The 19,254-nt window shown below is 31.7% G+C and overlaps 2 protein-coding genes across 3 annotated transcripts in view; one reads left to right on the forward strand and one right to left on the reverse strand.

Moving 5' to 3' along the window:
• Nucleotides 1–19,254, reverse strand: part of LOC106663694 (proton-associated sugar transporter A) — a 57,440-nt gene that overhangs the window by 37,489 nt on the left and 697 nt on the right. The gene's annotated exons all lie outside the window — the stretch shown is intronic.
• LOC106663695 (synaptic vesicle glycoprotein 2B-like) lies at nt 974–19,196 on the forward strand. Of its 2 annotated transcripts, none has more exons than XM_014388739.2 (11): nt 974–1,036; nt 12,940–12,990; nt 13,520–13,681; nt 14,143–14,305; nt 14,379–14,500; nt 14,568–14,806; nt 16,781–16,968; nt 17,024–17,271; nt 17,412–17,571; nt 17,628–17,755; nt 17,880–19,196. In XM_014388739.2, the coding sequence occupies exons 1-11, from the start codon at nt 1,033–1,035 to the stop codon at nt 17,936–17,938; spliced, it is 1,524 nt and encodes a 507-aa protein (XP_014244225.1). In that variant the 5' UTR covers nt 974–1,032; the 3' UTR covers nt 17,939–19,196. The 2 variants fall into 2 exon arrangements, with proteins under 2 accessions (XP_014244225.1, XP_014244224.1); XM_014388738.2 differs by lacking the exon at nt 974–1,036 and adding an exon at nt 8,532–8,630.

A 19,254-nucleotide genomic window follows, 5' to 3' on the forward strand; every position in this document is an offset into this window, starting at 1 on the left:
AGTCTGTACGCTCGTTAAGCCCCTCGCCATAGGACCTAGGCTAAACGCGTTTCGGCTCACGCCATATTCAATGGGAAATTCTTAAAGATACAAAATTATGTTCTTATGTATACATACATTTTATTAATAAATATTGTTCATTAACAACATGATATATCAGTGGCGTTGCCTATAGCAAAAATATATTAACTTTATGATTATTAGTTGTAATTTGAAATTTCATTGTAGACTGATTATGTTGCTCAGCATCTTCGTATTATTTTCTGGGCAACAAAACTTTACGACTTGAGGAGGTTGTCATGTAAAAAAATGATCCAATTTCTTTTTATTCAAAGCACTCCGGTTTAAAATCATTACACGTTCCCGTACAATCTCTCGAAATGAACATCATTAAAACAAACAAGAAATTTAATGTTTAGTCTCAATCACTTTGACTTCATTGCACGACGCAATCTTTTGAAAATGAGTCGTTAGCGTCTTCCAAGCAAGTGATACATCTAAGGTAAATTTTATGTAAATGGCAAAACGCCTCTCTGGAATAATTTAGGTTCAAGCTTTCGACGTCATTGCCAACGTTGATCGTTCTCAAATAACGCATAGGGAAAAACCCGACGATGATCTAAATCCGCATATTATAATTAAGTCGGACGAGACTTCTTAGACTATGGTCTAAAAAAAATAAAAATTATTAATCCCAATAAAAACGCCATAAATTAATAATATCTATTCGGTAATGATATTTAGACACACATTACAATAAGTAGAATTATGTGAGAAGCCAAAAATGCTTCAATTTTCTTCCGAAATTTGGTATCGTCCGAAGGGTTGGGGTGGGTGGTAATGGCTTTTGAAGCCTCCCACCAGCGGACTCCGCGCGAATTGTGCGTTTAAATATCATTACCGAATAGATAAGGAGTGATGAGCTCAAGGCCTTGAATATGAAACCAAATATGCGAAATGGATAAAAGGTGACAGTTTTCATGTGGGCTTTCAGTCCATTGCCAACATCCAGAAAGCGCAAATCCCATCGTTATGAGTAAGTTCTGTCAAATGTTGACAAAACGTATACATACATGAACCTGGGAAACCTGCTCGTCCTGCCTAGGGCATTGTATATCGCTTCTTTTCAAATTAGCTTGTGCCTCTTCATTAACTATTTACTAATCAACATTTGATAATTTTATTTTCAAAAAATCAAATTAAGTCGTACACTTTAAACGCTATTATTTTGGTGCAATGCTGCAAATTTTATTTTTGCTGCTTAATAACAATTTATCTTAAGAGACTGTATATAGGGTAGTTAATTTTTCTTGGAATGAGTTTTATAGTCAATGAACTTATTAACAAATTTTATAATTAAGCTTATTTAAGTTCAATAATTTATAGTTAACAACAAGAGCATCAGCGCCTAAAGTTAATTCAGCCTTTAAAATGTTATTTACATTTTCTTATCTTGCATTCATTAAAACATATATCGAATATATTTGGCAGAAAAAAAAATAAAGCGTTAAAACACACCAATTCGAGTTGAACATTCTTATGTAACATATATATATATATATATATATATATATATATATATATATATATAATGCACACTATGTGCGCTATTAAGGCAAAAAACGATCTGAAAAGTGCACTCTTAATACTGCACATTATATATATATATATACATATACATTATATACTAATATATATATATACATTTATTTATTATATGAATTCACACACTATCAAACGTCTTGGCAGCCATAATGGTTGTAAATGCTTTATGAAAACATTTTTTAAAAAATTTAAAAACATTTTAAAACAAACAGCTAGAAAGAAAACATTTATATATAATACACTAGCAGTTGTCCTGGCTTCGCTCGGTTTCGCTATATTATATCAATTCACACACTATCAGACGTCTAGGCAGCCATGATGGCAGTAAATGCTTTATGAAAACATTTTTTAAAAAATTTAAAAACATTTTAAAACAAACAGCTAGAAAGAAAACATTTATATATAATTCACTAATTTCGTGGTCCGCTTGACCAATTAAATAATTACAATTAATTAAGGTTTTTAGTTGAGATGAAAAAAAGGTCAGGTGGTAGAGCAGCGGCGTATCAAGCCGAAGGTCGTGGGTTCGAATCCCTCTCGTGCCATTAGCTTTTTTCATCTCAACTAAAAACCTTAATTAATTGTAATGTTTAATTGGTCAAGCGGACCACGAAATTAGTGAAATTAATGATTAAAATGAAGTACACTTCACTAAATCTCTCCGTCGCCATTTCAATTGTCGTCGAGAATCCAAACCGATTACACGACATTTGAAAAATGGCAAAAGGAGGGAAAACTCATAAGGTGGAGTTGAGATGGGGAGTTGATGTCCGAGTGGATCGAGGTCACGATAGCTCAGGTGGTAGAGCAGCGGCGTATCAAGCCAAAGGTCGTGGGTTCGAATCCCTCTCGTGCCATTAGCTTTTTTTCATCTCAACTAAAAACCTTAATTTATTGTAATTATTTATATATGATACACTAGCAGTTGTCCTGGCTTCGCTCGGTTTCGCTATATTATATGAATTCACACTCTATCAGAGATCTAGGCAGCCATAATGGCAGTAAATGCTTTTAGCTTCAACTCCAAATTTGTCTGGGGAAACTGCCTAATGTCTCTGGGAAAGCGAAAAAATATTACCTTAAAGTAGGTTCCCGACATGAAGGCATAGAAGAAAATGAACAGGCTGACCAACTAGCCAAAACAAGCCTCTCACCCATTGGACCAGAAACATAGTTAAGTACTCCGGAGTGTGTGCCCAAGTTGGAACTGGGAAAATGGCATGAGAAATAAAATCTCAAACAGTGTCAACAGGTATGAGGCAAGCTAAGAGATTTGTAAATCGATCCCAGCAGGCACGATTTGAGATAAATTACCTCTTTACCGGTTATGTCTTCTTAACTATCATTTTAAGAAGGTGGGTAAAGCTGAGGTGGAAACGCGCTGGCTATGTCAGGAGGAACCAAAGATCCTTTGAGAATCCGGTACAACCACGGCAGCACACTTCTCAAACCAAAGGAAATCCACGAAGACGCACCAAGGAAAGTGCTCAGTTTTCTAAGCAATAGCGCACTTTCCAAGGTATAGTTTTAAGCTATAGGGGTTCCACAATAGTCCTGTATATGTCGCAGTGGAGGAAAGAACTGTCTCCCGCATCAACCCCCAACCCCTTTGGTAAAAAATGACAATTTTAATAATTAATTGTAAATTTGTATTTTTGTACAGAGAGTTTATTTATTGATTACGTTCTTTTTATTTTTGCAATGCTTCTGACTATTCCTCCTTTTTTGCTAAAATAAATTGATATCCTTACTTCTGGTTCTTGGTATATTGACAAATCTAGCGATAGGAAATTTCACCCCTCAAAAAAAGGTATCTCTCTGTGTTTTATACGAGTTAAAAGTTAAAGAGAGTTTAATATGGAATTGTAATCTCTTAAATGTAAACGGTAAAACGACTGGAATCATTAGAATCCTATGTATATGCGCCTTCTGTCCTGTTGAGTAAGTACAGTGATTTCGCCTTCAACCGGATGTAAACTCCAAATTGAATGGTAACTTTCCTTTGGATTTTTACAATTTGGCATAAAATTACCATCACGTTGCACCAAACCGTCATTTAAAAAATACGGATGTGAACCCATCAACAATTCTTTGATTGGTTCTGGTTGTTCAAGAATCTTTGAAAAACTAACTTTACCAGCTGGGAAACAATCGATTCGAGTGTAGATTTATCCCGTTCTTTTACCAAAGTTGTTGTTCTTTTAATCTGCGTCAGGTTTTTAAAAACATGTTACGAATCAACCATTTTTTTTCATAACTCGTATAGATTTCTCGTCCCCTCATGAGCGACAATTAAAAATTAACAAGTAAAATGTAAAATAAAGTACAATAAAATGAGAATGTTTCCAGTTATATATGAAATTTGTTTGTAATCTTTCCCGAGCCTGCAAGGATGTGCCTAAAACATGTATCATAGTCAATACCATGATGATTAATTGCATTAAAGGCTAGCGCAATTGTTTTTAAAAATATTTATTCAATTGTAATAGTAGTTTAAGAATCTAAGCGTATTGAACCTTGTTTTTTATCAGACTTTTTAATGATTTTATTCAACTATGACACTTCAAGGATCATAACCTAAAAACCTTATTCTTCAATCTACCTTTTTTTGTATGGCTTCAACCGATTATAATTCTTGAAAGACCAGAACAAACAAAAGACATTCTTTAACGAGTTCTAATCTGATGCCTATAACTGTAATAAAAAAAATTATTTTTTAATAGAACATTTTTTAGTTATTTCGTTCAATTGTAATAGCACTTCTTTTTAATTAATGAAAGGCCATAAACTACTATGGGTCATTACGCCTGAACATAAAAAATTAAGATTCTTTACAAAAAAATGTTTTTCCATTGTAATACTGCCCTGCTATGAAGAAATGCCGTACCTCCAGATTTTTCGAATTTCCCTTTTTTACCATTGCATTCTTAGATACTTTTCCTATTGAAAACATGATAAAATCTGTATAAATCCTGCCAGAAATATAAAAAAAATTCAGTTTAAAATTAAGACGTGCTGTGCGTGTACATAAAACGATTTGGAGAAAATACTAGCCAAAAAATCGTATTTCCAAAATTTTGTCGTAACTTAATAAAAAAAGTGCTCGTTTCACAAGGTGAAATTAAAGCATGTGCCAATGTTATTTTCCACTTTTTTTACGGCAGAAAAACTCGTTTCCGACGTAACGGGAGATGTATTATATCGAACAAAGTGAATGGAAATTCAATTATTTAAATATTTGTTTCATTATGAGTTACATTTCTATCGCATTGTAAAACAAATTGTAATAAAAAAACAATTTATGCTGGCAAAAATACTTTATTTTCTGGTACGTTCTTTTTCGTAAGTTATTATCACAAATCTTTGCTGGCTAAATTAAACGTAAAAACCCAACAAATACATAAAATAAAAGTGAATCTATAAATAAATTATAAATTATAATAAAAAAAAGCTTTCAGGGTTAAAAAAAAATTAGGCCCCTAGGCCAAAAACTATAACAAAATATGGCAAATTAACTGAGGTCACTCAGCAGGAAAAACATCAAAGCTCAATTTCTCAAAATTATCAAAATAGCAGATCCTGAATTTCTTCTTAGCGAGATAGAATATCACTTGAAGAACAGTCAAAAATCCTTATTCTGTAAGAGCTAATTATTTTAAAACAATTTGTTCAATTTTAATGACACCTGAAGGATCAAAACCTGAATTTTTTTTATTTGAACTGTTAGCACTTGAAGAAAATAAACCAAAAAAATTCTTTTCTTTACTGCATCAATTGTCAAGGTTTTAATTTAATTTTACAATAAAGGATTAGTAGAATAATTTTTTTAAAAATTATTTCTCAATAGAACATTTTTTTCAGAAATTCTCAATTGAAACACTATTCTTCAGCAGATATAATTTCTTTTAGCTGTTACTGAATATAATTGTGCACTCAAATTGTAAAAAAATCATTTATTCTTTAACAGACTTTTTCAAATATTCTTTTCTACTTGAAAGAACAGAACAAATAAACAGAGATTATTCTTTATTAGACCACTTTTCATTTTGCTCAATCGTTATAAAACTTGAAGGACCTGAACTTTAAAAAACAATTTACATTCTTTAACGGACAATTTTTTTACAATTGTTATAGCACTGGAAGAGAAATATTTGAAAACCTATTCTTTATCAAATAAATTTTGGTTTTGTAAAAGGTTTGTGCAATTTTAAGATCTGAATCTAAAAGAAACTTCTTCTATAACATATATACTTTTATTTAATTTTCCGTAAACATATCGAAGACCAAATCATAAAAACCTTTTTTAACTGCCTTTTTTTCAGATTTCATACACCTGTATAATCCTATACGAACAGTAATCTAAAAAACCATATTCTTTAACTGATCTAATTTCGTTTAACTGCAACATGAACATGATTGAGGGTTTAAAAAAATCAGTTATTCTTTAACAGGCGATTATTTTCTCTGATTTTTTTAAACTAATAGCATTTGAAGGTACAGAACAAAAAATATCTTATTACTTATTAAACCACTTTTAATTATTTCGTTCCATTGCAATATCATTTGAATGACCTTAGTGTTAAAAAAAATTTGCTTTCTTTGGCATACAATCTGTTTTAACGATAATTTAATAACATTTTTAGAAATAGATTTTTTAAAAAATTTAAATGAGGTCATTCAACATGAAAAGTTACAAAGCTTAATTTATTAAAACTATGAGAAGAGTAGATGCGGAATTTCGTCTTAGCAGGGCAGAATATCACTTAAAGGAACAGTAAAAAAAAAACGCTAATTCATTAAGGGGTAATTTTTTTTTAAATTTGTTCAATTTCAATGACATTTGAAGGATCAAAACCTGAAAATTTTTAATTGAACTGTTAGCACGTGAAGGACATAAACCTACAAAATCGTTATTTTTTAATATATCAATTGTCAAGGTTTTAATTTAATTGTAGTAATAAAGGAACAGAATTTAAAGAAAAAAAAACGTTATTTCTAAATAGATCATTTTTTCTGAAATTCCCAATTGGAACCCTATTCTTTAGCATACATAATTTCTTTTCGCTGTTACTCAATATAATTGTGCACTTAAATTCTAAAAAATCAATTATTCTTTAACAGACTTTTTTCAACTATTTTTCTGCTTCTTTATTCTTTATTAGACCACTTTTGATTTTGCCACTTTTCTTTAGCACTGGAAGAGAAATATTTAAAAACCTATCCTTTATGAAATAAATTTTATTGGGTTGTCCGGAAAATAATGCAGGATTTTGGTATTAAACAAAAAAAAAGAAACTAGTTACTTTAAAGCAATGTTCTTTAATGAAAATAATTTCCCATACTCTCAATACATTTCTCCCAACGTGTTGGTAACTTATTAATTCCGTCTGAGTAGAATTCAGAATTTTTAGAATTGATAAAGTCAATAAANATGAGTAATCCTGTAAACGTAAACAGAATATTTTATATAGATTTTTTTTAATGAAAACTTAAAATCCTGCATTATTTTCCGGACAACCCGATAGTTTTGTAAAAACTTTGTGTACTTTGAAGATCTGAAACTAAAAGTTGTATTCTATAACATAAAAACTTTTATTTGATTTCCTGCAAAAATAACGACTACCAGATTCTAAAAGCCTTTTTTTAACAGGTTTTTTTTTCAGATTTCATACACCTGCATAATCCTTGAAGACAGTAACCTAAAAACCATATTCTTTAACAGATTTAATTTCGTTTAACTGCTACACAACATGAGGACTGGAGTTTAAAAAACATCAATTATTCTTTAACATGTGATTATTTTGTCTGATTTTTTAAACTATAATAACACTTAAAGGAAAAGATAAAAAAACTTTTTTTAAATTAAATAAAAGATTAAAACATTTTAAAAAACAGTTGATCCAATTGTAATTACATATGTAGGATTAAAACCGAAATAAATACGCTTTTAATGGATTTTTTACTAATATCGGTAAATAACTTTTGGACGACTATTCGTTAACAGACCAATGTGTCAAACTTTACTAACACTTTAAGAACGTAAAATCTAATAATTTGAAAAAGAAATAATAATAATAATAAAATAAAAGACAATTGATCTAATTTTCTCTAGATACTACTTAATTAAACAGTTGTTTTAAAAAATCAATTATTATTTGGTTTAATTTTGTACACTTTTACAATGAGAACTGTAAAAGAAAGTAATTTGTTCATACGCATTAAAACAAAAAACGTTTTGAATTTCTGGTATATACAGATACGTAACGTTTTATGAAGAAATTTTAAATTAATAAAATTAATGGCTTTTTACGGATGATATAAAATATTTTGTACCAATTTACTTTTATTGTTTAACTAGTTGGTGTAATTATGTTCATTTAGTATAACATTTTAAAACGGGAAGGCTGAAAACAAGAAAATAAAAAATTGAAATCTTAATCCAGAATATTTTTTTTTAAATTAAATTTTGATTCGTATGTTTTTACAAATTAATTTCTTTCACTGCTAAAAAACTGATATCTCGATTTGGAACAATGGATACGGTGGACAAACGGAGTATATGCCACAAATTATCCGACTGGACGAATAATTACGACATTGGTAAAACAAGAATTCGACGTTCGTGCAATTACAGATGAAGGGTATACGAACGAAATTAAAAGATAAAATCGTGGGAAACCAGACAATTACAATAATGTATAACTGACACCCAATTGTCCTGGAAAAGACTTGTGGAACCGCGAGCGGAAAAACCGCGGATTCTTGACCAGATTCGCGGTACGTTCTGTCCCACCCCGACTACCTCGATCTCTCGGTACTTTTTTTTAGACTGAACCGGATAATCGCTCACGGGCTGAAAGGGAACCCCCGTTTTTAAAAATTTATGGTGGGGACGACGCATAAATGTTTGGGGCTTCGTCCTGAAAACACAAGTACGGTCGAGATGGCACCGAACATGTCATCGGGCAGATACGTTTTCAAAGGCGACCACGGGTTTAACATGGATAAAAAATTAGCCGTCATCAGTGAGTAATTATATGTTAAATTATTGAACGGTTTTAACTTGCCTACAATTTTACCATAGTTTGAATCCCAACCACACCAATAAATCTCTTCTTTCATAAAAATTGTGAACATATTCCAACACATAGTTCGAATTTTTAAATAACAATAGTTCATTAGTATTAATGTATTATGTATGAAAAATATATTAAAAAACATTGATTTTTTTTTAATTCAACGAAATTGTACTTAAAATGACAATTTGAAAAATTCGAATTGAAGACTTATAGAACCAACAAGCAGAAAAACTTATAAAATCATAAACATAAGCTCAATAACTATAACAAGTGTGTTTGTACAAAAATTATTAATCTTATTTGTTTAATTCTTTTACTTACCTTTGCCTAATAGTTGTCTCGTGTTAATTCCTCCCCCCCCCGCCATCGACCCAAACCACGTACACAGCCCGAGGGGCGATGGGCATGCTATTCCCCCATCAACCCCCTCCCCATTCACTCTAATAAATACAATCACTCATACAAAACATATATTTTGACGGCTATATACAATTTAAAAAATTCCCAATTCCTCTAAAAAGCAGAACAGGGGACCATTTCCCTACCGAGTCCGAGATCCATTCTTAAATTTGGCGGCAGGCCTACACGCTCTCTGTATGGAGCCAAGGCATGACACGCCTTTATTAAGTGGGACACATCGAGCAACCTTTCTCTGCATAGGGAGCACCTGCGCGGGCTTTGGTCCAGCGTATTTCCTCTTGTTCTAAGTATATTTTTAAAAAAGTTTTCAATTTTTCAAAATACATGTTTAAAAAAAAATTGGTATTCCGGATGCATCTGTTTTCATTGAGGTAGTATTTTTTTCTAATCTCAATCGAACTTGTAAGCATAACGTCTATCCTGACGATAGATGCTAAATTTAAAAACATTTTTCGTTATGCTTTTAATATTTTTAACTAACATTTGACACAATAAATGCAATACAAAATCGTTCATGGATTAGTTTATTAGGTTATACAGGATTAGTTATTATCATAAATGGGGTTGCACTTCTTTGATGAACCGGAACAATGTTTCACCAACGAACTGTTCAGTTTTGCTTACGTGATCAGATTTTCCAAGGGTTGACAAGTGGGTTTTGATGAAAAATCAGTTTCCAGATCGTTTTAGGGTTTTCAAATAATTTGGAACAAATGTGTGATGTTTAGTGACCATTAGTTAATGATTATTTGGAGATCGTGAGATGCGATCTGGTGTGACGTAGGTTTTAGAAAACCATCTGAACATGATCTCAATAAAGATCGAAACGTTGGCACTGCAAAGAAAATATTTTTGTAAAACCTACGTCACACCAGACCGCATCTCACGATCTCCAAATAATATATAAAACAAATGTTGCTAAACAAGTCAAAAAATTAAGTATCAAGACTGCTCCAACGCGTTCCAGTAAGTAAAATTTTACTCTTGTCCTATACATCTTAGATATTGCTCTAAAGTTTTATTTCCTGCTTAGATTTAACTTGTAAATTTAAAGTGTAGTGTGGGTGCCGAACGAATGCACAAATGCCAGACCGATAAAAGCATTCGTTTCACAAGGGGGAATTATCGGACTAATCATTTATACTGTTGACTTTTCTATACTTCTCACAAAAATCTCCACCTATTCGAATGACGTCTTTGAACCCGAATCCAATCCAAGAACCTCCAACATCCAAAAAACACCTTGAATTATCAAAGATTGATGCAAACTGTTGAGGACAAGATTGAAAGAGGGAAATCTTAATTTACATTAATTGTTTAAGAAAGAGCGACCGACTTCCACTTAATTATAATACTATTATCAACAGACTGACGTGGAATCCCCATACGGCACTTAAGAGACAACTTAGCAGAAGACTTGGACACCAAAACTCAACTAACTCTATACAAGACATTATTATTTTCTAATATGTATCAGGAAAGTTTCGCCAAGCCATCCAATATCCAACACATCCAAACTTTTCACCCTGTCCTCAGACGAATTGTCAAAGCTACGTCACTAACCTCACTATCCACAACTTCAACATTGATTTCAATTAATCAATCTTTTCAATCTTTATGTAAGGTATTGGTTGAAATTAAAAAGTTAGTGTCACGAGCAGTAGTAGGTTGAAGTGGGAAGTTGGTGTCCGAGTAGATCGAAGTCACGATCTACTCAAGCTTGTAGAAGCTCAAGTGGTCGAGCAGGTCGTGGGTTCGAATCTCGCTCGTGACACTAACTTTTCATTTCAACCAATACCTTACATAAAGATTAATTGAAAGAAATTATTTGGTCAACTGGACCACGAAATGGATTTTTTTTTTATCGACGAATTGATTCCGCATCCAAAAGTATCACACTAAATTGTGATCATCCTAACCCTACTGCTTAAGCAGTGCTGTGACTAGGAAAAAATACACTGGTTACAAATAAACGATTTATTAAAAAAGAACATTAACACTTTTAATGGCCATTTCCCAAAATGTCCTAGGCTGGGTAAATTTTTTGTTTCCTTGCTGTATCAGGAAAGATTTTAAAAAATTATTAAACTTTTTTTCACCGAATAAGTGCGAATTTTGTTACTCAGGTTATACTAAACCGGCAAATTCGTTTTTAATTCTCGTCAGTTCAATTTCAATTTTTACTAGTGTTTTGTTATAGAAGAAAAAAAAGTAATAGCTGCTCACTGAAATAAATATGACATACAGAATAAAGTGAATACAAACCAAGAAACATTGCAGGTTTACGATGGGGATAGTTGGGCAAATAGGAAATAACTGCTAACTAAAATTCGACTCCGAAAAAATAACCATTTGATATTGTATCCATTTGTAATAATTATTTACAATAAAAAATTAAATTATCATAATGCTCTTTCTCTCCTTGGACGCGTTGATCCTCATTACGCCGATCCGAACTGGAAGAACTTACATTTCTAAAACAAGAAATTTGTTTGAAAAGAAAGATACAAAAAATAATAATATACACCAAAAAAAAATTAAAATTACCATCTTAGGGGCGTAGGTGGTACGATTTAAGCCGGGAACACAACCGATGCTATCCGATGCCATGCAACGCAACTCTACTTTACGCTCTGCCCCACTGTCCAGATTTTCGTCGGGTAGCATGGAGTACAGTCGAAGACAAAGAACCGGACATTCATATTTTTATTCAAACTACATGCATTGTTGTCGTTATATTAATTACAACATACTTATTTTTAATATAAACCAAATTAACCGAGTTCAAAATTCGTTAGTATTTATTTAAACAAAATTAATTTTAATGGTTTGGTAGAAAATTGATCAAAACGCCGGAATACCATTTATTGATAGAATGAATTTAACTAACAATTTATTACATGGATTTGCTCAGCAAATTTAACTAACAATTTATTTCATGTTTTTTCTTATAAAATTACACCATTTTCGTCGAGTAGAGTCAGAACAGGACACTCATATTTTTATAGTTTATTTCAAACTAAATATTTGTAATTTTCTCGTTATATTAATTAGAACATTCTTATTTTAATACAAACCAAATTAAACGAGATCAAAAATTCATGAGTTTTTATAGAAATTATTTAATTATGATGGTTAGGCAGAAAATTTATCAAAACACCGGAATAATTTTATTTAAAACAATTTATTTTAACTAACAATTTATTACTTGGTTGTGTTCATAAAATTTAACTAACAATTTATTACATGGTTTTGCTCAAAATAATGCCTTAAGAACAAAAGAGGCGTTGCAATTGTGATCTGATTTGTGATACACGCTGTGTGACTGTACGTGGCGTGCGCTTGACGTCGTATAGATGTGCACACCCTACCAAAACGTGGCAAGCCGTCGGGTAGCGTCGCATACTGTTGCATCGGGTGTGTTCCCCGCGGTTAGGCGTTGACACTGCGCTTATCAAGGTAAAATTCCCGGGTTCGAATCCAGCAGCCTCGCATTCGAACTCGACAAAATGGGCTTTTTTTCTTCAAAAACACTTGCACCCGGGGGCCTGATATGAACACTGCTGTCGTGCACCCCCATAAAAAATTTATCATTACTAGCTGCAATGCTAAACTTTAAAAAAAAAAAACCCTCAACGAAAAAATATCATATGCCTTTTTATTTCAATTTAATATGTTTGCCAAATTGTTGTGCTAATTAAAAAGTCTAATATTGATAATTATTAAATTAGTCTAATTATAATTGAGTATAATATAAATGAAACTTTTAAGTAGGTTTAGAAAAGAAAGAAAACTTTTAAAACTGAATTTTAATCTGTTTCTCTGTCTGTTTCAGAAACGGAATCACATGCAAGTTTACCTTTCGAAGCAGCTCTTGAAAAAGCAGGTAAAATTTCAAACAGTGTGATTTTATCAGTTTACGGTTCCATCCATTTTTATCGATTCATCAATTTAAAAAAAAAAAATCGCGAACATGGTGTAAATAATTTTAATAAAACTTTTACACTCCTGATTATTTGGTTATGGAATAACCAAATTATGCAGAAAAATATAGTATTTTCTTGCATCAAATTTTGTTTGTTATTTGGTTTAAATGTCCTTTTTTTTAATTTTGCTAGTATCTCGGTTTTTAACCATTTTCTCTTCAACAATGACATAATTGGTGAAATAGATTAAATAATTACATATATTAAAATGTATGCTCCTCTTCATTTGGCTACAGTACAGCAAATTATACAGAAAAATATAATAATTGATTTTTCAATTAACTTGCAGCAAATTTTGTTTGCTATCCTTATAATTTTCACTTCAACAATGACAAAATTCTGTGACATACTTTTAAGGCAGTTAATAAAGCAAATTTAAAACAAACCAGATAAATGGTCTCGTGACTTCTCACATGCTGTATTTTCCAGGATATGGCAAATTTCATTATTTGCTCTTTCTCCTTGTTGGCTGCTCATATAGCTCTGTGGCCATGGAAACCATAGTGGTTTCCTTTGTGATACCAGCTGCAAGATGTGATTTCGATATATCATCAAAAGATGCTGGATATTTGTCAGCATTTCCTCAACTAGGTACGTTATTGCATTATTACATTTACATTTTATGCATCTATCTTGCTTCATTTGTATAGCAAAAAATTTTGCTGAAAAAATTGTTAAAACAGAAAGTGTTAAAAAACAAAATGCTAAAATATATAACATTAACTTCACTAATTTCGTGGTCCGCTTGACCAATTAATATGTTACAATTAATTAAGGTTTTTAGTTGTAAAGTTAGTAGCGCAGCGGTGTATCTAGCCGAAGATCGTGGGTTCGAATCCCGCTCGTGCTATTGACTTTTTTATCTCAACTAAAAACCTTAATTAATTGTAATATAACATTAACGTTTCTTTCTTTTTGTAGTTTTATTTAGTTGATTTTTATGGATGGACATTTAGTAAGTAGCACTAGGCCTGTTTGAATAAGTTTTTCTATCTCGCCTTGCTCTGGAATTGAATGCTAACAAAAGAAACTCCTCTATTTTACAATCTCAGGTATAATAATCGGAGCATTTCTTTGGGGTACGCTTGCCGACATATATGGAAGAAAATGGATATATGTCATGACGCTGTTGTCTGGGGGACTTTCCAGCCTTTTATCCAGTTTTGCACCGAACTTCATCATTTTTATGGTGTTTAGGATTATTAGTGCAGTAGGGTATGCGATTAAAACGATTCACTATTAACATAAGTAGTTCCGTTGTTTTAAAAATTTATATGAAAATTTTCAGCCTTGCAGGAGTGCTAAGTGTATGCCTACCATACCTCGCTGAATTTCAACCTGAAAAGCTGAAAGAAAAGGTCGTCAGTTGGATGGAGTTTTGGTGGACAGTCGGCATCACACTGTCTCCTTGTAAGAGAAATAACTAATTGTTTCCATAATTTATAAAATTTAATCATTTAAATGAGTAAACTTTCAGGCCTAGCATGGGCGATCATCCCAACAAACTTGAGGTTCGAAAGCGAATACTTCAACTATGCATCTTGGAATTTGTACGTCGCGACAAATGCAAGCGTCATGATTGTATTGGGTTTCATTGCGATGGGATTTCCTGAAAGTCCAAAATATTATGAAGACATCGGAGAACGCGAGAAAGCCGTAGAAGTATTAAGATACGTCTACTCTGTCAACACCGGTTGCCATCAATCTTTATTCGTGGTATGTTTAAAAAAAAAAATTATGAAAGTAAAGGGTAATCGAATACTCTTAGTCAAAGAAGAAAAAAAAGAGTGAAATATTTGACATATTTGAAAATTTTCCATCTAAAGATAATCTGTATTTTTATAGTAAGGAAAAACATATAAGACAGACATACAGAATATCTAAATATTAGACATTTGAAGAATTTTCAGGTTATCAGATGGGGATACTGACAGATGACCTATATGAGATACCAATTTTTAGTTACTTGGGATTTTTGGTTACTTGATACTTTTTCTGTATTGACTGATCGGATAGGTCCTCAAACACTTGGTAGAGGATAAAGAAGAGATGGAGTAGAGGTGATTAAATCTAGTCACCAGGATACTTTTTGTATCTCATACCAGTTTGGCAAACGCGTTTCTCGTACAGATTGCCTCCATGTGAACTGGGCCTAATTCACTCAACTAGATTTAGGTTTTCTTGTACCACCAGCAATGAACTTTATAATCTGTCATAATTGTCTTATACAATTAAAATTGATCAGAAAATGTAACCCGCTGCATACACTCTTCATGATAATTGGTACTTATTTAAGATTGGAGTAGTGACAATTGAGCACCCAATAAAGACATATATTCGGATGTATGTAACAAATTACAATGTTTTTGGGACAATGATATCTACTCTTTGAGCTAGAAGGTTTTCTTTTCTATAATACGAAGCTTAGTAATTTTGGGGAAACGGAAATCTGGAAGCGATAGAGACTTTAATCAGTATTTTATATGAAGTGAGAGAGAAAATGAAAATAGCCGACAAGGTAGTTTCAATGACCAAAAAGTTTTGGGTGACTAATGGTACAGTAAGTAATTTTTTGTAATAAAATCGCTGACACTTTTCAAGTGTCTCATATTGCTGGACAAAACCAGATTTGAGTACTATAACAGAACACTGAGTGAAAGACTGATTTATATATTCGAATTTTGACATTGAATGGAACATCTAATAAACTTTGATAGGGGACATCAGTGGCCGCAACGGTTTAGGCATTGACACGGAGCTCATCACAGTTAGGCAAAGTAAAAAGGAAAAAAAAAACTTTCACCAGACTCCATATAAAACCAATTTTGCAATGGCTATTCTTTTTGTAACATAAAATACAAAAATAAGACAGTGTGTGAAGGCCTAAATAATTACAAAGACAATAAATATAAAAAAAACTTTAATCTTTCAATAAAGTTTCGAAAATGCCACACTGTGTTGGCTATGCTTTAAGTATTTTGTTTTGAAAAAGTTGAAGGTTTTGGATATTATGTTCATGATAGACAAATAGAAAAAAGATTCAATATTTTTTGAATAAAAATTTAACAATTTTTATTATTAAAAACAGAATGAATATGATATCGTAACCAGGATAATTACAGATTACAATTAATTAAGGTTTTTAGTTGAGATAAAAAAGTCAATGGCACGAGCGGGATTCGAACCCACGATCTTCGGCTAGATACTCTACTGCTCTACCACTTGAGCTTTCGTGACCTCGATCCACTCGAACACCAACTTCCTTTCTGAACGCCACCTTTTGAGTTTTCCCTCCTTTTTGCCATTTTTCAAATGTCGTGTAATCGGATTGGACTCTTGGCGACACTAAAGCTCTCCGTGGCCATTTCATTATACGACATTTGAAAAATGGTAAAAAGGGGGGGAACTCAAAAGGTGGGATTGAGAAAGGAAGTTGGTGTCCGAGTGGATCGTGGTCACGATAGTTCAAGTGGTAGAGCAGCGGCGTATCTAGCCGAAGACCGTGGGTTCGAATCCCGCTCGTGCCATTGACTTTTTTATCTCAACTAAAAACCTTAATTGATTGCAATATATTCATTGGTCAAGCGGACCATGAAATTAGTGAATTTAATAATTGTAGATAATCAACTTTAAATTTAATTAACACATACTATGTATTATTTGTTAATATTTTTAACAATTATATTTCAGTGTGAGCTCATGGAGGAAAAAGGCATAAGCGTCATTAGCAGAAATAACAACTCTCAACTTACTAAGCCAAAACGTACGTTTCAGTCGATTTTTTATGACATGAAAACGCAGACCCAACTTCTTCTTGTCAAACCGCATTTCCTAAATATCTCATTGGTCGGGATAATATCATTCGGAGTGACTGGAGTGTAAGTTTTACATTTTAACATTTTAAAATAATCTGAAGCAAATTTTAAATTGTAGGTATTACACGTTCATGTTGTGGTTTCCTGAGCTGTTTTCGAGGTTTAACACTTTCGAACAGCAACATCCTGGACAGACGACATCAATGTGCGAAGTGGCCTCTATCTTCATAGAAACGACGAATGAATGCCACAATGAAGTCAATCCTGAAATATTCAAGAACTCTGTGATCATTGGCCTTTCTTGCATTCCGACAAGCTTATGGCTTTCAATGTGTATCAGTCGTTTGGGTTGTAAATTTTTCCTTGGTAAATATTCATTTTATTTAAAACCAAATTTAAGTATTTGGCCAAATTCATCCTTTATACAAAGCTTTTTTTGGTGTTTATGGAAGATTAAATATAGAATTTTCCATCGATTAAAAATTTGTTTAATTTTGTTTTTTTAGTATTTTGCATGGGCGTAGCAGGGATATCATGCCTGGCTATGTATTTTGTCACTTCATCATTCCAAAATCTGATTTTGTCATGCTTATTTGAGGCGTTCGCTTCATTGAGCGTTATGACGATGTTTTGCAGTTTGGTAGATCTCTTCCCTTCACAAATATGGTAATAAATGCCGCAAATTTTATGAAATATTTGTTTTAATGTAACGGTGATTTTAGTGCCATGGCAAATGGTGTGTGCCTCAGTCTTGGAAAAGTGGGAGCTTTAGTCGCTAGTCTTTTCTTCGGCTACCTCATAGATTACAACTGCACAATTCCTACTTTCTTATTTACTGCCATAATGATAGGTAAGTTTGTACATCATTAACACTTACAACCTACTAATTAATTTTATTTTTTTTTTTTTAATATCAAGGTTTTATTTTACATGTTTAAACATTTAACAACATTATGACTTATGTTTTATTTAAGGTTGTGCAGTTATAGCATTGTTTCTTCCACTTAAGAAACGTCCAATCACAGATGGATGATTGCACAATGGATTCACTAAAAAGAATAACCGACCATTGCTCCTTCTTCTAGTCAAAAACAAAACAAGAACAACAATATATATAAAATAAGCAACAAAAGCAACAATAAGAATAAAATAAACAATCATAAAACAACTCATTTAAGAATGATTCAATAATCTAAAAAAAAGAATAAAAATTAAAATAAACACCTTGTTAATTTCAAATATGAAAATGTTTGTTTTTTGAAGATTAGATAATTGGGTGTAAAAGTCTTTTAATAATACGGTACTCTAACTGCAAAAGAAATATCATCAAAGGCTGACACATTCATCAAAAATAAATAATAAAAAAAACTTTGTTTGTTGAAGCAATAACACTGATAATTTGATTTTTTTTCAGTTATATTTATAGGTTAATTACTCATTTAATTATTTTAGAGATGATATTTTATATATTTCTTCAGTTATATTTATAACACATTTGATTATCTAAGAGAATTTTGTTTGTCATCTTGCAATATTGTTTCAAACTGTGTTATTAAGATTTAAAGTTTAAGTTTTTTTAAGTTAATTTTAGGCTTTTAGACTAGTTAATTTAAATTCACATTAATTGTGAGAACTGAAATGAGAGAATGCACCCTGACTGACACAGTCGCGGTTTTTTGTTTTTGCCAAATGAACTGAAGGTACTCATACTTGTACCAGTTAATATCCCCATTCTTATAGACTTCCTAAGAAATAAAATGAAAAATGTACATTACTTGAATTTTGCAGCTGCTAATAAAGAAGGACGATGTACTTTAAACGTTTTTCAAAATGTTCTTTTTGGTTTGTACTTGGGGTAAATTACTTAATACTGAACTACTTAATAATTTGAAATGAAAAAATTATCCAGCTGCAAATGCTAAAAGTCGTTTCATATAATTTTTACTTTACATAAGAATGTTTAATGCAAATTTGTGTGTTTTAACTTTATATATTTTTCTACTTGTTTTGTTTATGATAAATTATTTTTCATTTATATATTAAATATGCCATACATATATATGTCTTAATGATTGCATGATACAAAAGTATGATTGTTAAACGGTTAATCTCAATTCAAGGTAATGTTATGTAAATAATATGTCAACAAATTTTAAAGGCTGAATTAACTTTAAACGCAGAGGCTCGTGTAAGAAAAGACCAAATTTATATTGTTAATAATAAATTATCGAACTTAGATTTAAATTTTATTTTGTATTTCTGTTTATTTATTGTGAGCAATACATTTTTTTAAAAGTATTTTGTCTTTGTATGCTCCTATGAAATTCCTCATTATTTAACTTTTGCCAT

The sequence above is a fragment of the Cimex lectularius genome, unplaced genomic scaffold, assembly GCF_000648675.2.
Source record: "Cimex lectularius strain Harlan isolate CLEC.00 unplaced genomic scaffold, Clec_2.1 scaffold116, whole genome shotgun sequence".
In the NCBI taxonomy this organism is placed as follows: Eukaryota; Metazoa; Arthropoda; class Insecta; order Hemiptera; family Cimicidae; genus Cimex; species Cimex lectularius.

Coding starts and splice junctions, on each gene's coding strand:
- LOC106663695 (XM_014388738.2), top strand. CDS start 8,549: ATGGCACCGAACATGTCATCGGGCAGATACGTTTTCAAAGGCGACCAC. Junction 14,807..16,780: donor GCCATCAATCTTTATTCGTG/GTATGTTTAAAA, acceptor ATTATATTTCAG/TGTGAGCTCATGGAGGAAAA. Junction 17,756..17,879: donor ATTTACTGCCATAATGATAG/GTAAGTTTGTAC, acceptor GTTTTATTTAAG/GTTGTGCAGTTATAGCATTG.